General features: G+C 46.5%; 1 protein-coding gene across 1 annotated transcript in view; it reads left to right on the forward strand.

Moving 5' to 3' along the window:
• Positions 1–17,325, forward strand: part of LOC135057361 (putative neutral ceramidase C) — a 167,137-nt gene that overhangs the window by 100,450 nt on the left and 49,362 nt on the right. The window contains exon 14 of the mRNA XM_063963249.1: positions 16,336–16,451. Within this exon, the coding sequence (XP_063819319.1) occupies positions 16,336–16,451 (116 nt within the window). The remainder of the gene's footprint in view (positions 1–16,335; positions 16,452–17,325) is intronic.

Consider the following 17,325-nt stretch of genomic DNA (forward strand, 5'->3'; position numbering starts at 1 on the left):
GCTGTATCTTGCAGCTCCGTGTCACTTCTAGTATCCTGAACAGTGCTTAATATCTGTGCTCAGTGTCAGTGCTGCATTGTGGTGACTAAAAGTCCAGTGTCTTGTGCTGCATCTTGCTGCTGTAGGGTGCTGTGATAGTGTCCTGTCACTGTGCATAGGACATCATCATTCCAGTCACAGTGGTATCTGGTATCTATCTAGTGGTATCTAATTCCAGACATTACTGCCGTCTAATTCCAGATATATTGCTGCCATATAATTCCACACATTAAAAAATGGAGAACAAAAATGTGGAGGGTAAAATAGGAAAAGATCAAGATCCACTTCCACCTAGTGCTGAAGCTTCTGCCACTAGTCATGGCAGAGACGATGAAATGCCATCAACGTCGTCTGCCAAGGCCGATGCCCAATGTCATAGTAGAGAGCATGTAAAATCCAAAAAACAAAAGTTCAGTAAAATGACCCAAAAATCTAAATTAAAAGCGTCTGAGGAGAAGCGTAATCTTGCCAATATGCCAATTACGACACGGAGTGGCAAGGAACAGCTAAGGCCCTCTCCTATGTTCCTCATGACTAGTGGGTCATCTTCACATGAGGATGGAAGCACTCATCCTCCCACTAGAAAAATGAAAAGAGTTAAGCTGGCAAAAGCACAGCAAAGAACTGTGCGTTCTTCTAAATCACAAATCCCCAAGCAGAGTCCAATTGTGTCGGTTGCGATGCCTGACCTTCCCAACACTGGATTGGAAGAGGTGGCTCCTTCCACCATTTGCACGCCCCCTGCAAGTGCTGGAATGAGCACCCACAGTCCAGTTCCTGATATTCAAATTGAAGATGTCACTGTTGAAGTACACCCGGATGAGGATATGGGTGTTGCTGGCGCTGAGGGGGAAATTGACCAGTAGGATTCTGATGGAGAGGTGGTTTGTTTAAGTCAGGCACCCGGGAAGACACCTGTTGTCCGTGGATAAATAAGGCCATTGACATGCCTGGTCAAAATACAAAAAAAAAATCACCTCTGGTGTCAAGCCGTGTGTTGCCTTTGTCAAGCTGTAATAAGTAGGGGTAAGGACGTTAACCACCTAGGAACATCCTCCCTTATACGTCACCTGGAGCGCATTCATCAGAAGTCATTGACAAGTTCAAAAACTTTGGGTGACAGCGGAAGCAGTCCACTGACAACTAAATCCCTTCTTCCTCTTGTACCCAATCTCCTGCAAACCACACCACCAACTCCCTCAGTGTCAATTTCCTCCTTAGACAGGAACGCTAATAGTCCTGCAGGTCATGTCACTGGCAAGTCTGACGAGTCCTCTCCTGACTGGGATTCCTCCGATGGATCCTTGAGTGTAACGCCTACTGCTGCTGGCGCTGCCGTTGTTGCTGCTGGGAGTCGATCATTATCCCAGAGGGGAAGTCAGAAGTCAGAAGACCACTTGTACTACTTCCAGTAAGCAATTGACTGTCCCACAGTCCTTTGCGAGGAAGATGAAATATCACAGCAGCCAACCTGTTGCAAAGTGGATAACTCAGGCCTTTACAGCTGTGTTGGTGTTAGACGTGCGTCCGGTATCCGCCGCTAGTTCACAGGAACTTAGAGAATTTCTTGAGGTAGTGTGTCCCCGGTACCAAATACCATCTAGGTTCCACTTCTCTAGGCAGGCGATACCGAGAATGTACACAGACGTCAGAAAAAGAGTCACCAGTGTCCTAAAAAATGCAGTTGTACCCAAAGTCCACTTAACCACGGACATGTGGACAAGTGGGGCAGGGCAGACTAAGGACTATATGACTGTGACAGCCCACTGGGTAGATGTATTGTCTCCCGCAGCAACAACAGCAGCGGCAGCACCAGTAGCAGCATCTCGCAAACGCCAACTCGTTCCTAGGCAGGCTATGCTTTGTATCACCGCTTTCCATAAGAGGCACACAGCTGACAACCTCTTACGGAAACTGAGGAACATCATCGCAGATTGGCTTACCCCAACTGTACTCTCCTGGGGATTTGTGACATCGGACAACGCCACCAATATTGTGCGTGCATTACATGTGGGCAAATTCCAGCACATCCCATGTTTTGCACATACAATTAATTTGGTGGTGCAGAATTTTTTTTAAAAACGACAGGAGCGTGCAAGAGATGCTGTCGGTGGCCTGAAGAATTGCGGGCCACTTTCTGCATTCAGCCACTGCGTGCCGAAGACTGGAGCACCAGCAAACACTCCTGAACATTCCCCGCCATCAGCTGAAGCAAGAGGTGGTAACAAGGTGGAATTCAACCCTCTATATGCTTCAGAGGATGGTGGAGAAGCAAAAGGCCATTCAAGCCTATACATCTGCCTACGATATAGGCAAAGGAGGGGGAATGTACCTGACTCAAGCGCAGTGGAGAATGATTTCAACGTTGTGCAAGGTTCTGCAACCCTTTGAACTTGCCACATGTGAAGTCAGTTCAGACACTGCCAGCCTGAGGCAGGTCATTCCCCTCATCAGGCTTTTGCAGAAGCAGCTGGAGAGATTGAAGGAGGAGCTAAAACGGAGCGATTCCGCTAGGCATGTGGGACTTGTAGATGGAGCCCTTCATTCGCTTAACCAGGATTCACGGGTGGTCAATCTGTTGAAATCAGAGCACTACATTTTGACCACCGTGCTCGATCCTAGGTTTAAAGCCTACATTGTATCTCTCTTTCCGGCAGACACAAGTGTGCAGATGTTCAAAGACCTGCTGGTGAGACACTTGTCAAGTCAAGCGGAACGTGACCCGCCAACAGCTCCTCTTTCATTTTCTACCGTCACTGGAGTTGCCAGGAAAAGGATCAAATTTCTAAAACCACCCGCTGGCGGTGATGCAGGGCAGTCAGGAGCGAAAACTGACATCTGGTCCGGACTGAAGGACCTGCCAACGATTACTGACATGTCGTCTACTGTCACTGCATATGATTCTGTCACCATTGAAAGAATGGTGGAGGATTATATGAGTAACAGCATCCAAGTAGGCACGTCAGACAGTCCATACATATACTGGCAGGAAAAAGAGGCAATTTGGAGGCCCTTGCACAAACTGGCTTTATTTTACCTAAGTTGCCCCCCCCTCCAGTGCGTACTCCGAAAGAGTGTTTAGTGCAGCCGGTCACCTTGTCAGCGATCGGCGTACAAGGTTACTTCCACAAAATGTGGAGAAGATGATGTTCATCAAAATGAATTATAATCAATTCCTCCGTGGAGAGATTTTCCAGCAATTGCCTCCAGAAAGTATACAGGGACCTGTGATGGTGGATTCCAGTGGGGACGAATAATACTCTGTGAGGAGGGGGATGTACACAGTGAAAGGGGTGAGGAATCGGAGGATGATGATGAGGTCGACATCTTGCCTCTGTAGAGCTAGTTTGTGCAAGGAGAGATTGATTGCTTCTTTTTTGGTGGGGGCCCAAACCAAACAGTCATTTCAGCCACAGTCGTGTGGCAGACCCTGTCGCTGAAATGATGGGTTTGTTAAAGTGTGCATGTCCTGTTTATACAACATAAGGGTGGGTGGGAGGGCCCAAGGACAATTCCATCTTGCATCTCTTTTTTTATTTTATTTATCTTTGCATCATGTGATGTTTGGGGCCAATTTTTTTAAGTGCCATCCTGTCTGACACTGCAGTGCCACTCCTAGATGGGCCAGGTGTTTGTGTCGGCCACTTGGGTCGCTTAGCTCAGTCATCCAGCGACCTCGGTGCAAAGTTTAGGACTAAAAATAATATTGTGGTGTGAGGTGTTCAGAATACACTGGAAATGAGTGGAAATTATGGTTACTGAGGTTAATAATACCATGGGATCAAAATTACCCCCAAATTCTATGATTTAACCTGTTTTTGAGGGGTTTTTGAAAAAAACCTCCCGAATCCAAAACACACCCGAATCCGACAAAAAATTTTAAGGGAGGTTTTGCCAAAACGCGTCCGAATCCAAAACACGGCCGCGGAACCGAATCCAAAACCAAAACACAAATCCCCAAAAATTACCGGTACACATCACTAATATATATACAGTATATATATATATATATATATAGTGCCACCGACCACCACTGGTGGGCGCCTGATGGTGCGCCGTTTGGGACAAGGACACACACACACACACACACACACACACACACACACACACACACACACACACACACACACACACACACCCCTATGTACACTAAACCACCCACCACATAGTGCCCCCTATGTACAGGGTACCTCCCTCCTCCATATACAGCTCCCACCATATACTGCATACTCTGCACCCCCTTCTCCGTGTACTATGCTCCAACACTATATATTTTTGTGTGTTTATATATGTGTGTGTGTATACAGTGATTGCACTTACGCTTTAGCGCATCCTTTATCCCAAAATTACAATGAAGGACCCACTTTAACAAAATTATGGTGTTCTATCGAATGCGCTCTGCAACCAATGCAGCTTTTATTTGACTGTCCCACCATCCTAATAGTTAACACTTTTGTCCCAACTGCTGGGAGGTATGTCATGCTCCTGTGAGTGGGTACATGTCGTGCGCTAGACATGCCCCCAAAGTGGTGCAGCCATGAAACTAACAGGTTGTAGCCACACCCCCTGCAGGGGGGGGCAGGAAGTTACTATACCGGGGCCCAGGATTTTTCTTGGCAGCCCTGGCTGCGATCAACTCTGAATTACTCACTAAGTCTCTATCTACCTTTGGTACGAATAGTTGGATAAGTGCCTGATGCATATGAGTCTGTAAACTATTGCTGCTGTTTCTCTATCGTCCTAGTGGATGCTGGGGTTCCTGAAAGGACCATGGGGAATAGCGGCTCCGCAGGAGACAGGGCACAAAAAGTAAAGCTTTTCCAGATCAGGTGGTGTGCACTGGCTCCTCCCCCTATGACCCTCCTCCAGACTCCAGTTAGATTTTTGTGCCCGGCCGAGAAGGGTGCAATCTAGGTGGCTCTCCTAAAGAGCTGCTTAGAAAAAGTTTAGCTTAGGTTTTTTATTTTACAGTGAGTCCTGCTGGCAACAGGATCACTGCAACGAGGGACTGAGGGGAGAAGAAGTGAACTCACCTGCGTGCAGGATGGATTGGCTTCTTGGCTACTGGACATCAGCTCCAGAGGGACGATCACAGGTACAGCCTGGATGGTCACCGGAGCCGCGCCGCCGGCCCCCTTGCAGATGCTGAAGTCAGAAGAGGTCCAAAATCGGCGGCTGAAGACTCCTGCAGTCTTCTAAAGGTAGCGCACAGCACTGCAGCTGTGCGCCATTTTCCTCTCAGCACACTTCACACGCAGACACTGAGGGTGCAGGGCGCTGGGGGGGGGCGCCCTGGGAGGCAAATGTAACCTATATAAAGGCTAAAAATACCTCACATATAGCCCCCAGAGGCTATATGGAGATATTTAACCCCTGCCTGGATTCACAAAATAGCGGGAGACGAGCCCGCCGGAAAAGGGGCGGGGCCTATCTCCTCAGCACACGGCGCCATTTCCTCTCACAGCTCCGCTGGTCAGGACGGCTCCCAGGTCTCTCCCCTGCACTGCACTACAGAAACAGGGTAAAACAGAGAGGGGGGGCAAATTTATGGCGATATTTTTATATATATAAAGCAGCTATAAGGGAGCACTTATTATAAGGCTATCCCTGTTATATATAGCGCTTTTGGTGTGTGCTGGCAAACTCTCCCTCTGTCTCCCCAAAGGGCTAGTGGGTCCTGTCTTCGTTAGGAGCATTCCCTGTGTGTCTGCTGTGTGTCGGTACGTGTGTGTCGACATGTATGAGGACGATATTGGTGTGGAGGCGGAGCAATTGCCAAATATGAGGATGTCACCACCTAGGGAGTCGACACCAGAATGGATGCCTTTATTTATGGAACTACGGGATAGTGTCAAGTCAACACGCTAAAGCAGTCGTTTGACGACATGAGACGGCCGGACAATCAATTAGTGCCTGTCCAGGCGACTCAAACACCGTCAGGGGCTGTAAAACGCCCTTTGCCTCAGTCGGTCGACACAGACCCAGACACAGGCACTGACTCCAGTGGTGACGGTGACGAATCAACCGTATTTTCCAGTAGGGCCACACGTTATATGATTTTGGCAATGAAGGAGGCGTTACATTTAGCTGATACTACAGGTACCACTAAACAGGGTATTATGTGGGGTGTGAAAAAACTACCTATAGTTTTTCCTGAATCAGAAGAATTAAATGACGTGTGTAATGAAGCGTGGGTTGCTCCTGATAAAAAGCTGAAAATTTCAAAGAAATTATTGGCATTATACCCTTTCCCGCCAGAGGTTAGGGAGCGCTGGGAAACATCTCCTAGGGTGGACAAGGCGCTAACACGCTTATCTAAACAAGTGGCGTTACCCTCTCCTGAGACGGCCGCACTTAAAGATCCATCAGATAGGAGGATGGAAAATATCCAAAAAAGTATATACACACATGCAGGTGTTATACTACGACCAGCTATAGCGACTGCCTGGATGTGCAGTGCTGGGGTAGTTTGGTCAGAGTCCCTGATTGAAAATATTGATACCCTGGACAGGGACAATATTTTACTGTCGTTAGAACAAATAAAGGATGCATTTCTTTATATGCGTGATGCACAGAGGGATATCTGCACACTGGCATCACGGGTAAGTGCTATGTCCATTTCGGCCAGAAGAGCTTTATGGACGCGACAGTGGACAGGCGATGCGGATTCAAAACGGCATATGGAAGTTTTGCCGTATAAAGGGGAGGACTTATTTGGAGTCGGTCTATCAGATTTGGTGGCCACGGCTACAGCCGGGAAATCCACCTTTCTACCTCAAGTCACTCCCCAACAGAAAAAGGCACCGACTTTTCAACCGCAGCCCTTTCGTTCCTTTAAAAATAAGAGAGCAAAGGGCTATTCATATCTGCCAAGAGGCAGAGGTCGAGGGAAGAGACAGCAACAGGCAGCTCCTTCCCAGGAACAGAAGCCCTCCCCGGCTTCTACAAAAGCCTCAGCATGACGCTGGGGCTTCTCAAGCGGACTCGGGGACGGTGGGCGGTCGTCTCAAAAATTACAGCGCGCAGTGGGCTCACTCGCAAGTAGATCCCTGGATCCTGCAGATAATATCTCAGGGGTACAGGTTGGAATTAGAGACAGATCCACCTCACCGTTTCCTGAAGTCTGCTTTACCAACGTCCCCCTCCGAAAGGGAGACGGTTTTGGAAGCCATTCACAAGCTGTACTCTCAGCAGGTGATAGTCAAGGTACCTCTTCTACAACAAGGGAAGGGGTATTATTCCACTCTTTTTGTGGTACCGAAGCCGGATGGCTCGGTAAGGCCTATTCTAAATCTGAAGTCCTTGAACCTGTACATAAAGAAGTTCAAGTTCAAGATGGAGTCACTCAGAGCAGTGATAGCGAACCTGGAAGAGGGGGACTTTATGGTATCCTTGGACATCAAGGATGCGTATCTCCACGTTCCAATTTACCCCTCACACCAGGGGTACCTCAGGTTCGTTGTACAAAACTGTCACTATCAGTTTCAGACGCTGCCGTTCGGATTGTCCACGGCACCTCGGGTCTTTACAAAGGTAATGGCCGAGATGATGATTCTTCTTCGAAGAAAAGGCATATTAATTATCCCATACTTGGACGATCTCCTAATAAGGGCAAGGTCCAGAGAACAGCTAGAGATGGGATTAGCACTGTCTCAAGAAGTGCTAAAACAGCACGGGTGGATTCTGAATATTCCAAAATCCCAGTTAATGCCGACAACTCGTCTGCTGTTCCTAGGGATGATTCTGGACACGGTTCAGAAAAAGGTTTTTCTCCCGGAGGAAAAAGCCAAGGAGTTATCCGAGCTTGTCAGGAACCTCCTAAAACCAGGAAAGGTGTCTGTACATCAATGCACAAGAGTCCTGGGAAAAATGGTGGCTTCTTACGAAGCAATTCCATTCGGCAGATTCCACGCAAGAATTTTCCAAAGGGATCTGTTGGACAAATGGTCAGGGTCGCATCTTCAGATGCACCTGCGGATAACCCTGTCTCCAAGGACAAGGGTGTCTCTCCTGTGGTGGTTGCAGAGTGCTCATCTATTGGAGGGCCGCAGATTCGGCATACAGGATTGGATCCTGGTGACCACGGACGCCAGCCTGAGAGGCTGGGGAGCAGTCACACAAGGAAGAAACTTCCAGGGAGTATGGACGAGCCTGGAAACGTCTCTTCACATAAACATTCTGGAACTAAGAGCAATCTACAATGCTCTAAGCCAGGCAGAACCTCTGCTTCAGGGAAAACCGGTGTTGATCCAGTCGGACAACATCACGGCAGTCGCCCATGTGAACAGACAGGGCGGCACAAGAAGCAGGAGTGCAATGGCAGAAGCTGCAAGGATTCTTCGCTGGGCAGAGAATCATGTGATAGCACTGTCAGCAGTGTTCATCCCGGGAGTGGACAACTGGGAAGCAGACTTCCTCAGCAGACACGATCTTCACCCGGGAGAGTGGGGACTTCATCCAGAAGTCTTCCACATGCTGGTAACCCGTTGGGAAAGACCAATGGTGGATATGATGGCGTCTCGCCTCAACAAAAAACTGGACAGGTATTGCGCCAGGTCAAGAGATCCGCAGGCAATAGCTGTGGACGCGCTGGTAACGCCTTGGGTGTACCAGTCGGTGTATGTGTTTCCTCCTCTGCCTCTCATACCAAAAGTATTGAGAATTATACGGCAAAGAGGCGTAAGAACGATACTAGTGGTTCCGGATTGGCCAAGAAGGACTTGGTACCCGGAACTTCAAGAGATGATCACGGAAGATCCGTGGCCTCTACCTCTAAGGAGGGACTTGCTTCAGCAGGGTCCCTGTCTGTTTCAAGACTTACCGCGGCTGCGTTTGACGGCATGGCGGTTGAACGCCGGATCCTAAAGGAAAAAGGCATGCCGGAAGAAGTCATTCCTACTTTGATTAAAGCAAGGAAGGAAGTAACCGTGCAACATTATCACCGAATTTGGCGAAAATATGTTGCGTGGTGCGAAGATCGGAGTGCTCCGACGGAGGAATTTCAACTGGGTCGATTCCTACATTTCCTGCAATCAGGATTGTCTATGGGTCTCAAATTGGGATCTATTAAGGTTCAAATTTCGGCCCTGTCGATTTTCTTTCAAAAAGAATTGGCTTCAGTCCCTGAAGTCCAGACCTTTGTTAAGGGAGTGCTGCATATACAGCCTCCTGTGGTGCCTCCAGTGGCACCGTGGGATCTCAATGTGGTTTTGGACTTTCTAAAATCTCATTGGTTTGAACCACTAAAAAAGGTGGATTTGAAATATCTCACATGGAAAGTGACCATGCTTCTAGCCCTGGCTTCGGCCAGGAGAGTGTCAGAACTGGCAGCTTTATCTTACAAAAGCCCATATCTGATTTTCCATTCGGACAGGGCAGAACTGCGGACTCGTCCGCATTTTCTCCCTAAGGTGGTGTCAGCATTTCATCTGAACCAGCCTATTGTAGTGCCTGCGGCTACAAGTGACTTGGAGGACTCCAAGTTACTGGACGTTGTCAGAGCATTAAAAATATATATTGCAAGGACAGCTGGAGTCAGAAAATCTGACTCGTTGTTTATATTGTATGCACCCAACAAGATGGGTGCTCCTGCGTCTAAGCAGACGATTGCTCGTTGGATCTGTAGCACAATCCAACTTGCACATTCTGTGGCAGGCCTGCCACAGCCTAAATCTGTAAAGGCCCACTCCACAAGGAAGGTGGGCTCATCTTGGGCGGCTGCCCGAGGGGTCTCGGCATTACAACTTTGCCGAGCAGCTACGTGGTCAGGGGAGAACACGTTTATAAAATTTTACAAATTTGATACTCTGGCTAAGGAGGACCTGGAGTTCTCTCATTCGGTGCTGCAGAGTCATCCGCACTCTCCCGCCCGTTTGGGAGCTTTGGTATAATCCCCATGGTCCTTTCAGGAACCCCAGCATCCACTAGGACGATAGAGAAAATAAGATTTTACTTACCGATAAATCTATTTCTCGGAGTCCGTAGTGGATGCTGGGCGCCCATCCCAAGTGCGGTTTATCTGCAATAATTGTACATAGTTATTGTTAACAAATTCGGGTTATTGTTGAAGGAAGCCATCTTTCAGAGGCTCCGCTGTTATCATACTGTTAACTGGGTTTAGATCACAAGTTGTACGGTGTGATTGGTGTGGCTGGTATGAGTCTTACCCGGGATTCAAAATCCTCCCTTATTGTGTACGCTCGTCCGGGCACAGTACCTAACTGGAGTCTGGAGGAGGGTCATAGGGGGAGGAGCCAGTGCACACCACCTGATCTGGAAAAGCTTTACTTTTTGTGCCCTGTCTCCTGCGGAGCCGCTATTCCCCATGGTCCTTTCAGGAACCCCAGCATCCACTACGGACTCCGAGAAATAGATTTATCGGTAAGTAAAATCTTATTTTTCTGTTGCTGTGTGACTGAATACGTTTAAACTCCTATATAAGGTAATGCAGTTTCTCCTACATACTTGAAATGTATCTGTAGTTGATTATGTCTCATATTGCTTATTATAATAATGTATAACCTATAACTGATTGCTAGTGTGATTGCTGACTTTACTATAATTCTGTCAGTTTCTGTGTATTCCAATCCTCAATGCTGGAGCAAAGCAGGGAGGTATGGGATTGTATGTCACTTTAAGAAATTTTAAAGTGATTGCAGTCACAATTTGTGTAGTTAACACTGTAAAACTGGGTGAGGAGGATACACTCTCCACAGCAGCACCAACACTAATGTCATGTTTGTCTTGTAAAGCTGGGTTAACCTCTCAGGATCTGGTTCAAAATGGATTATGTGCAAATTGTTTTAGCTTTCACCAAAGCCTCTTGAATAATCCAAGGCAGGCACATGTTCAGGTTGAACCCCCATGGGCTACTTTTGCACAGACTTTATCCAGTATAGCTGAGCGGATAATGACAGCTCCTATACCAGGGATAGGTTACCCTATTAACCCTTACATGCAACATTCCACCTGGGTTATCACATCTAATACAGGAATCAGCAGCCTCTCAACAGCAACAGGCTGAAAGGCCGGTGGTAAGTAAATCACATAGACATGAAACAACATCTTCACAGTCTACACATGTTTCAGATGGGGACTCGATGGAGGATGAGGACTCATTGCACTCCGGGTCCGCATACAGAGATGAGGAGGAAGGTCTCAGCTTAGTGGACATTCTTGAGCTAATTAGCGCTATGAAAGCCATTCTAGAGGAGGCAGCAGAGCCTTTGTTAAAATCTAAGGCACCTGTGTTTAAATATCCCACAATAGTTAGGACTGAGTTTCCTGGGTCAGAACAGCTGGTGTAAATTATGCAAGAGGCTTGGGTTACAGTAAGAAGTTTAGAATTCCAAGGAAATGGAATTCCCATTATCTTCTTCCAGCTGGTGACTGTTTAAAAAGGGGGGTGGTTCCCAAAGTAGATATGCATGTCATCTGGTTGGTGCGAAAATCTACATTACCTCTGCCTTCAACATCATTAAATGATGTCACATATAGGAAAATAGATGGTTTTCTTAAAAACCATTTTCTCCTTGTCTGGGGCAATCATAAGACCAGCCATGGCTTCGGCTTGGATAGCAAAAGCAGTGGCAGTCTGGGCTGATGCATTGGGGGATGACCTTTCAATGGCATCTAGAGAAAAAAAATCCCATATTGCACATATCAAACAGGCAGCTATTTTTATGGAAGAAGCAGCCTTGGATATGTGTACAATTGCCTCTCAGCAGTAGCAGCTCGCAGAGCGGTTTGGCTACGTACATGGAAAGCTGACTCAGAATCTAAGAAGGTTCTGGAGTCTTTGCCTTTTACTGGATATATTCTTTTTGGTAAAGAATTAAACAATATTTTGGAGTCAGAAGCAGACTCCAAGAAAGTGGAGTTCCTTAAACACATAAACCCAAGCCTAGATTTCCAGCTTTTTGGGCCTTTTGGAACTCAAGGAAAAGCAAAAGGAAAGAGTTATGGCAAACAGTCTCAATCTGACAAGTTTGGTAAGACTAAAAAGTATTGGGCTACCAGACGGCCAGCTTCCAAATCAGAAGATAAACCATCAGCCTGATGGTGTGGACCTCCACCTGGGGCACCCGGAGTGGGGGGCCAACTTCTTCAGTTTGCACAGATTTGGCAGCAGTCTACCACGTATGCCTGGGTGCAAGAAGCGGTATCTCACGGTTATGCATTTGCTTTCAAGAAACACCCTCCTTAAAGGTTTTTTTGTACCAGCCTGTCTTTAGTGGAAACGAAGGCCAGAGCTTTGCAAGAGGCAGTTCAGAAGTTGCTTCAGTCAGGAGTGATAATTCCAGTTCCTCCTGCACAACGAGGACAAGTTTTTATTCCAACCTGTTTCTTTTCCAGAAGCCAAATGGGTCGTTCCGGCCCATACTCAATCTCAAAGTGCTGAACAAGTACATTTGGGTGCCTCGCTTTCATATGGAGACTTTATGTTCCATTATTTTGGCCATGGAGTCAGAGGTTTTTATGGTATCTCTGGATATCCAGGATGCTTACCTTCATGTTCCTATAGCACCGACCCATCAGCGCTATCTCAGGTTTGCTAGCCTCCAGCAACATTTCAGTTGGTAATGGCATCTTATCTCCGTCAGCAGGGGATAAGGATTTTTCCATACCTCGATGACTTATTAATCCTGGCACTATCTCATGGATTTGCTTCAGTGTCATCTGCTGCAGACAATAGCTTGTTTGCAGAGACACCATTGGCTCATAAATTGGACAAAGTCATCCCTGGTTCCGTCACAACGGATGACTCACTTGGGGGCTGTGTTGGATTTAAGTCTTCAGAGAGTAATTTTACCTCTGAACAAAATATCCAAAATTCAGTCAAGGATTCAGGAGCTGCTACACAGTCAAAGGGTATCCATTCACATAGTAATGTGTGTGATGGGGTTGATGGTGTCGACATTTGACATGGTGGAGTATACTCAGTTCCACTTGAGGCCTTTGTAACGTCTGATCCTTTCCAAATGGACTGGTTTTCATCAGAAAATAAAAACGCAGACTATGGTTTTTCCTCTGGAAGTAAGGAGGTCATTAGCCTTGTTGGCTGCAGACATCCCATCTGGACAAAGGGATACCCTTTTGGATATCAGATTGGGAAATTCTGACAACGGATGCCAGCCTTCATGACTGGGGATCGGTGTCAGGAAGGAGTTGCTTCCAGGGGCAGTTGACCAAGGAAGAGAGTTGCCTGCCAATAAATATATTGGAACATTCGGGCCATATATATGGCACTTATTCAGGCAAAGGACTTCCTTCAGGGGAAACCGGTCCAAATCTGCTCGGACAATACAACGGCAGTAGCATACCTCAACCATCTGGGAGGAACTCGCAGCCAAAATGCAATGAAGGAGGTAAGTCACACATTAAAGTGGGCAGAACGTCATCATCCAGCCTTGTCCGCAGTGTTCATTCCGGGAGTCCTAAACTGGAAAGTGGATTTTCTCAGTTGACACGCCATTCATGCAAATGAATAGGCTTTACACCCCAAGGTCTTCCAAATTCTGATAGACAAGTGGGGGTTGCCTGATATAGATCTCATGGCGTCCCATCAAAACAACAAAGTTCCCGCATACGGGTCAAGAACAAAGGATCCCAAAGCGATCTTTGTGGATGCCCTGTCAGCGAGATGGGATTTTCATCTGGCCTATGTGTTTTCTCCCATCGACGTTTTACCCAGGGTGGTGAGAAAGGTAAAACAAGGAAAGGGTGCTGTGATACTAATAGCTCCGGCTTGGCCCAGAAGGCATTGGTACACAGATCTGCAGAGGATGTCGATGGATGCTCCATTCCTACTCCTTCAATGTCCAGATCTACTGACTCAGGGACCTTGGTATCACAGACATCTGGATCAACTGTCTTTGACGGCGTGGCTCTTGAGACTTCCATCCTGAAAGCAAGAGGATTCTCACAACAGGTAATTCAAACAATGCTCAGAGCAAGGAAACCTTCCTCAGCTCGCATTTATCACCGAATATGGCAAGACTATATTCAGTGGTGCAGTGACCGGAAATTTGATCCTAGGTCTTTCAGAGTTTCCAGAGTCCTGGCATCCCTTCAGTTAGGAATGGACAAAGGTCTAAGGGTGGCGTCCTTGAGAGTGCAAGTGTCAGAATTGACTGTATAGTTCCAAAAGAAAATTGCTAACCTACAGGATGTGCGCACTTTTTTCCAGGGAATGCTGCACATTTAAACTCCTTTTGTTCCTACTACAGTGCCTTGGGACTTAAGTTTAGTCCTAAACGCCCTTCAATTTGCCCCATTTGAACCACTAAATCGAGCGGATTTTAAATGGTTGACAGCTAAAGTTCTCTTTCTACTGGCTATTGCTTCAGCTAGAAGAGTTTCAGATTTAGGGGCATTGCTATGTCGCCCTCCTTTTCTGATTTTTTTTTTTATCCGGATAGAGCGATTCTCAGAACCAAATCTGGGTATCTTCCTAAGGTGGTGTCTAAATTCCACTTTAACGAAGAAATTGTAGTCCTGGCCTTCCATGGACCGGACCTTTCTGCGGAAGATGCATAGTTGGACGTAGTCCATGCTTTAAGGATCTACGTGGATCTTACCAGTGCCATCAGAAAAACAGACACTCTCTTCATTCTCTACGGATTTCACAAGAGAGGATGGCCTGCTGACAAGCAGACACTGGTGAGGTGGCTTCGAATGACAAGTTCAGAAGCATATTCTCAAGCTGATCTCCCTGTTTCGGTTAATGTCTCTGCTCACTCTACTCGTAAGGTAGGTCCGTCATGGGCAGCACAACGTGGTGCTTCAGCAGAACAGAAATGCAAGGCAGCCACATTGTCTTCCATTAACACATTCATTAGACATTATGCCTGTGATACCTTTGCATCTCAGGACGCTGAATTCGGGCAAAGGATTCTCCTGTCCAATCAGGAGGGTCCCCAATACTAAAGTGCTTTGAGACATCCTAATGTTATCCTGTGGTTAACCTGTGGACCCTGCAGGAGAAATCATCATTATGGTAGACTTACCGTTGATAACTCTATTTCTCCTAAGTCCACAGGATCCACAGGTATCCCACCCTGATGCACCTGATTTGAGGATCCTTTCACTTACTACCCTCTTCCTTCTTGTACGGAAGGGTGTGCATGTGTGTTCTTCTCTCTTGATTAGGGCTCTCTATGATTCTCCTGCCTTGAGCTTTGGAAAACAACTGAATTGCCTGAGCCAGTAGGCGGGGATATAGGAATGCGCAGTGGCAAACGCAGGATTTCACGAGGGGGTTTTCCAAACACCAGTCCACAATCTCCCACTCTGCATAACGTTGGAGCAAACGCTGAATTCTGGGAGAGCAGTCGAAGAACGTAACACCAACCCTAGACATTAATGTAAACATTTGTCTTTTTATACATTGGATACTGTATGGAATACAGTATTAATATTTAACACTAAAGATGGTATATAGTATAGGCAGTATCAAAGTGGTCAGGAAAAGGTTAAACATAGCATAATAAATAAATAATACACATTTTCCCACCTCATGGTAAAGCTCCTGTCTCTTCTTCCTGGTAGCTACTATCTAGTCCTGTGCATTGATTAAGAACTCGGATCCATGACTCGGATCCATTCACACTGCAAACTTGTTAGAAGAAGCTGCTACCACTGGGCATGTGCAGCAGATCTGCGGTGTCCCTTAAACTGCATAATATGGAGGCAGCTCTAGTAATTGTGTTATATACCATTGCTATTGTTTGTTATAATGTGAGCCACTTTCCAAGAGGAGGGGGGTTTCTGGGCAACCGGAAACCCCCCCCCCTGCGTTTGCCTATGACGCGCCCGTTGCATTCTGGGAGGCCGAAAGCTTTGATCGTTTGGTGCCAATCCGCTTTCGCTACCTTATATCACAATGTTATCCTGTGGACTTAGGAGAAATAGAGTTATCGATGGTAAGTCTACCATAACGATTATTTGTTGCTGAATGAAAGTACACCAGAGATTTATAGGAGTGTAATAAATCTTGCATCTTCACCCGAGACATAGACGTCCAAGATTCAGGTTGAGGTGTTTTTGTGAGATCTATGACCAATTGTAATGCATACAAATAAAAGTTTTTTTTTATATAAATCTTATATATTTCAAATAATTAACAAAAAGTGCCCCCCAAAAGAGTGCTTTTTGCATTAGTCCTGCACACTGGCAGGAACTCCCATTGCTATGAGTCCATAGATCTTGTTACAGTAGCATCTGAAATTAAAGACAATGCTACTAAAGGCTGAAGGTCAGAAGTTAGCAGTCACAAATTTTCACTTGTGTTAACAGGAATGACTGAGGGAGATCCATATTGGGATTCCATTAGAGATGAACTTCTCGGAGTTCCATCAAATGAAACAAAAAAATGTCATCAACCTAAACCCATACTGCTGAACACAGGCGAGGTATGTACAGTCCATCCTTTTTATATCTCTTTAACACTGGACCCCTGGTGACGAGATCTCACTTTATTTACCTAGCTTGTTCTACCTGAATGTATAATGAAGATTTTACAAGATCACTGTATCAGTTGGAGAGTTGTTGGGTTAGAGACGGGAAGAGTAACTCTTTTTTAAGAGTGTGGATCATTAGATCGACAGTGTCTAGGTTGACAATGTTTAGGTGGACAATCACTAGGTCGACAGGGTTTCTAGGTCGACATGAGTTTTTGCTTTTTTTTGGTGTTGTTTTCTTCGTAGAGGGACCGGGAACCCCAGTTAGTGCACCGTGTCCCCTCGCATGTCTCACTTCGCTCGCCATGCTTCGGGCAAGGTGCCTCGCTCCGCTACTGCTTCGCTCGGCACAGATTACCGTTCCAATCGTAGTCCACGTGGATCGTTAAGTATGAAAAAGTTCAAAACAAACAACAACAAAAAAACTCATGTCGATCTTTTGACCTGTCGACCTAGCACATGTCGACCTTCCAACCCTGTTGACCTAGTGACTGTCGACATATAGTGGTCGACCTAAACATTGTCGACCTAGACAGTGTCGATCTTCAGACCGGACCCCCTTTTTTTAGACAACACACACACACACACACACACACACACACACACACACACACACACACACACACACACACACACACAATACAGGCATGCTGCATATCATTTTAATCAGCAGCAGTTGCTTGTGCATCATATTACATTACTTTACGTGTAAGACGCATTGTCGTGGAAAAAAACACAAAAAAGATGTGAGGTGCTACTGAGTCACTCTGCACTCAGGCATTATGTGTAACGCGACTTGTAGTGCACAGAGCAAAGATGTAAGAGG

Source organism: Pseudophryne corroboree, chromosome 3, assembly GCF_028390025.1.
Source record: "Pseudophryne corroboree isolate aPseCor3 chromosome 3, aPseCor3.hap2, whole genome shotgun sequence".
Lineage (NCBI taxonomy): Eukaryota > Metazoa > Chordata > Amphibia > Anura > Myobatrachidae > Pseudophryne > Pseudophryne corroboree.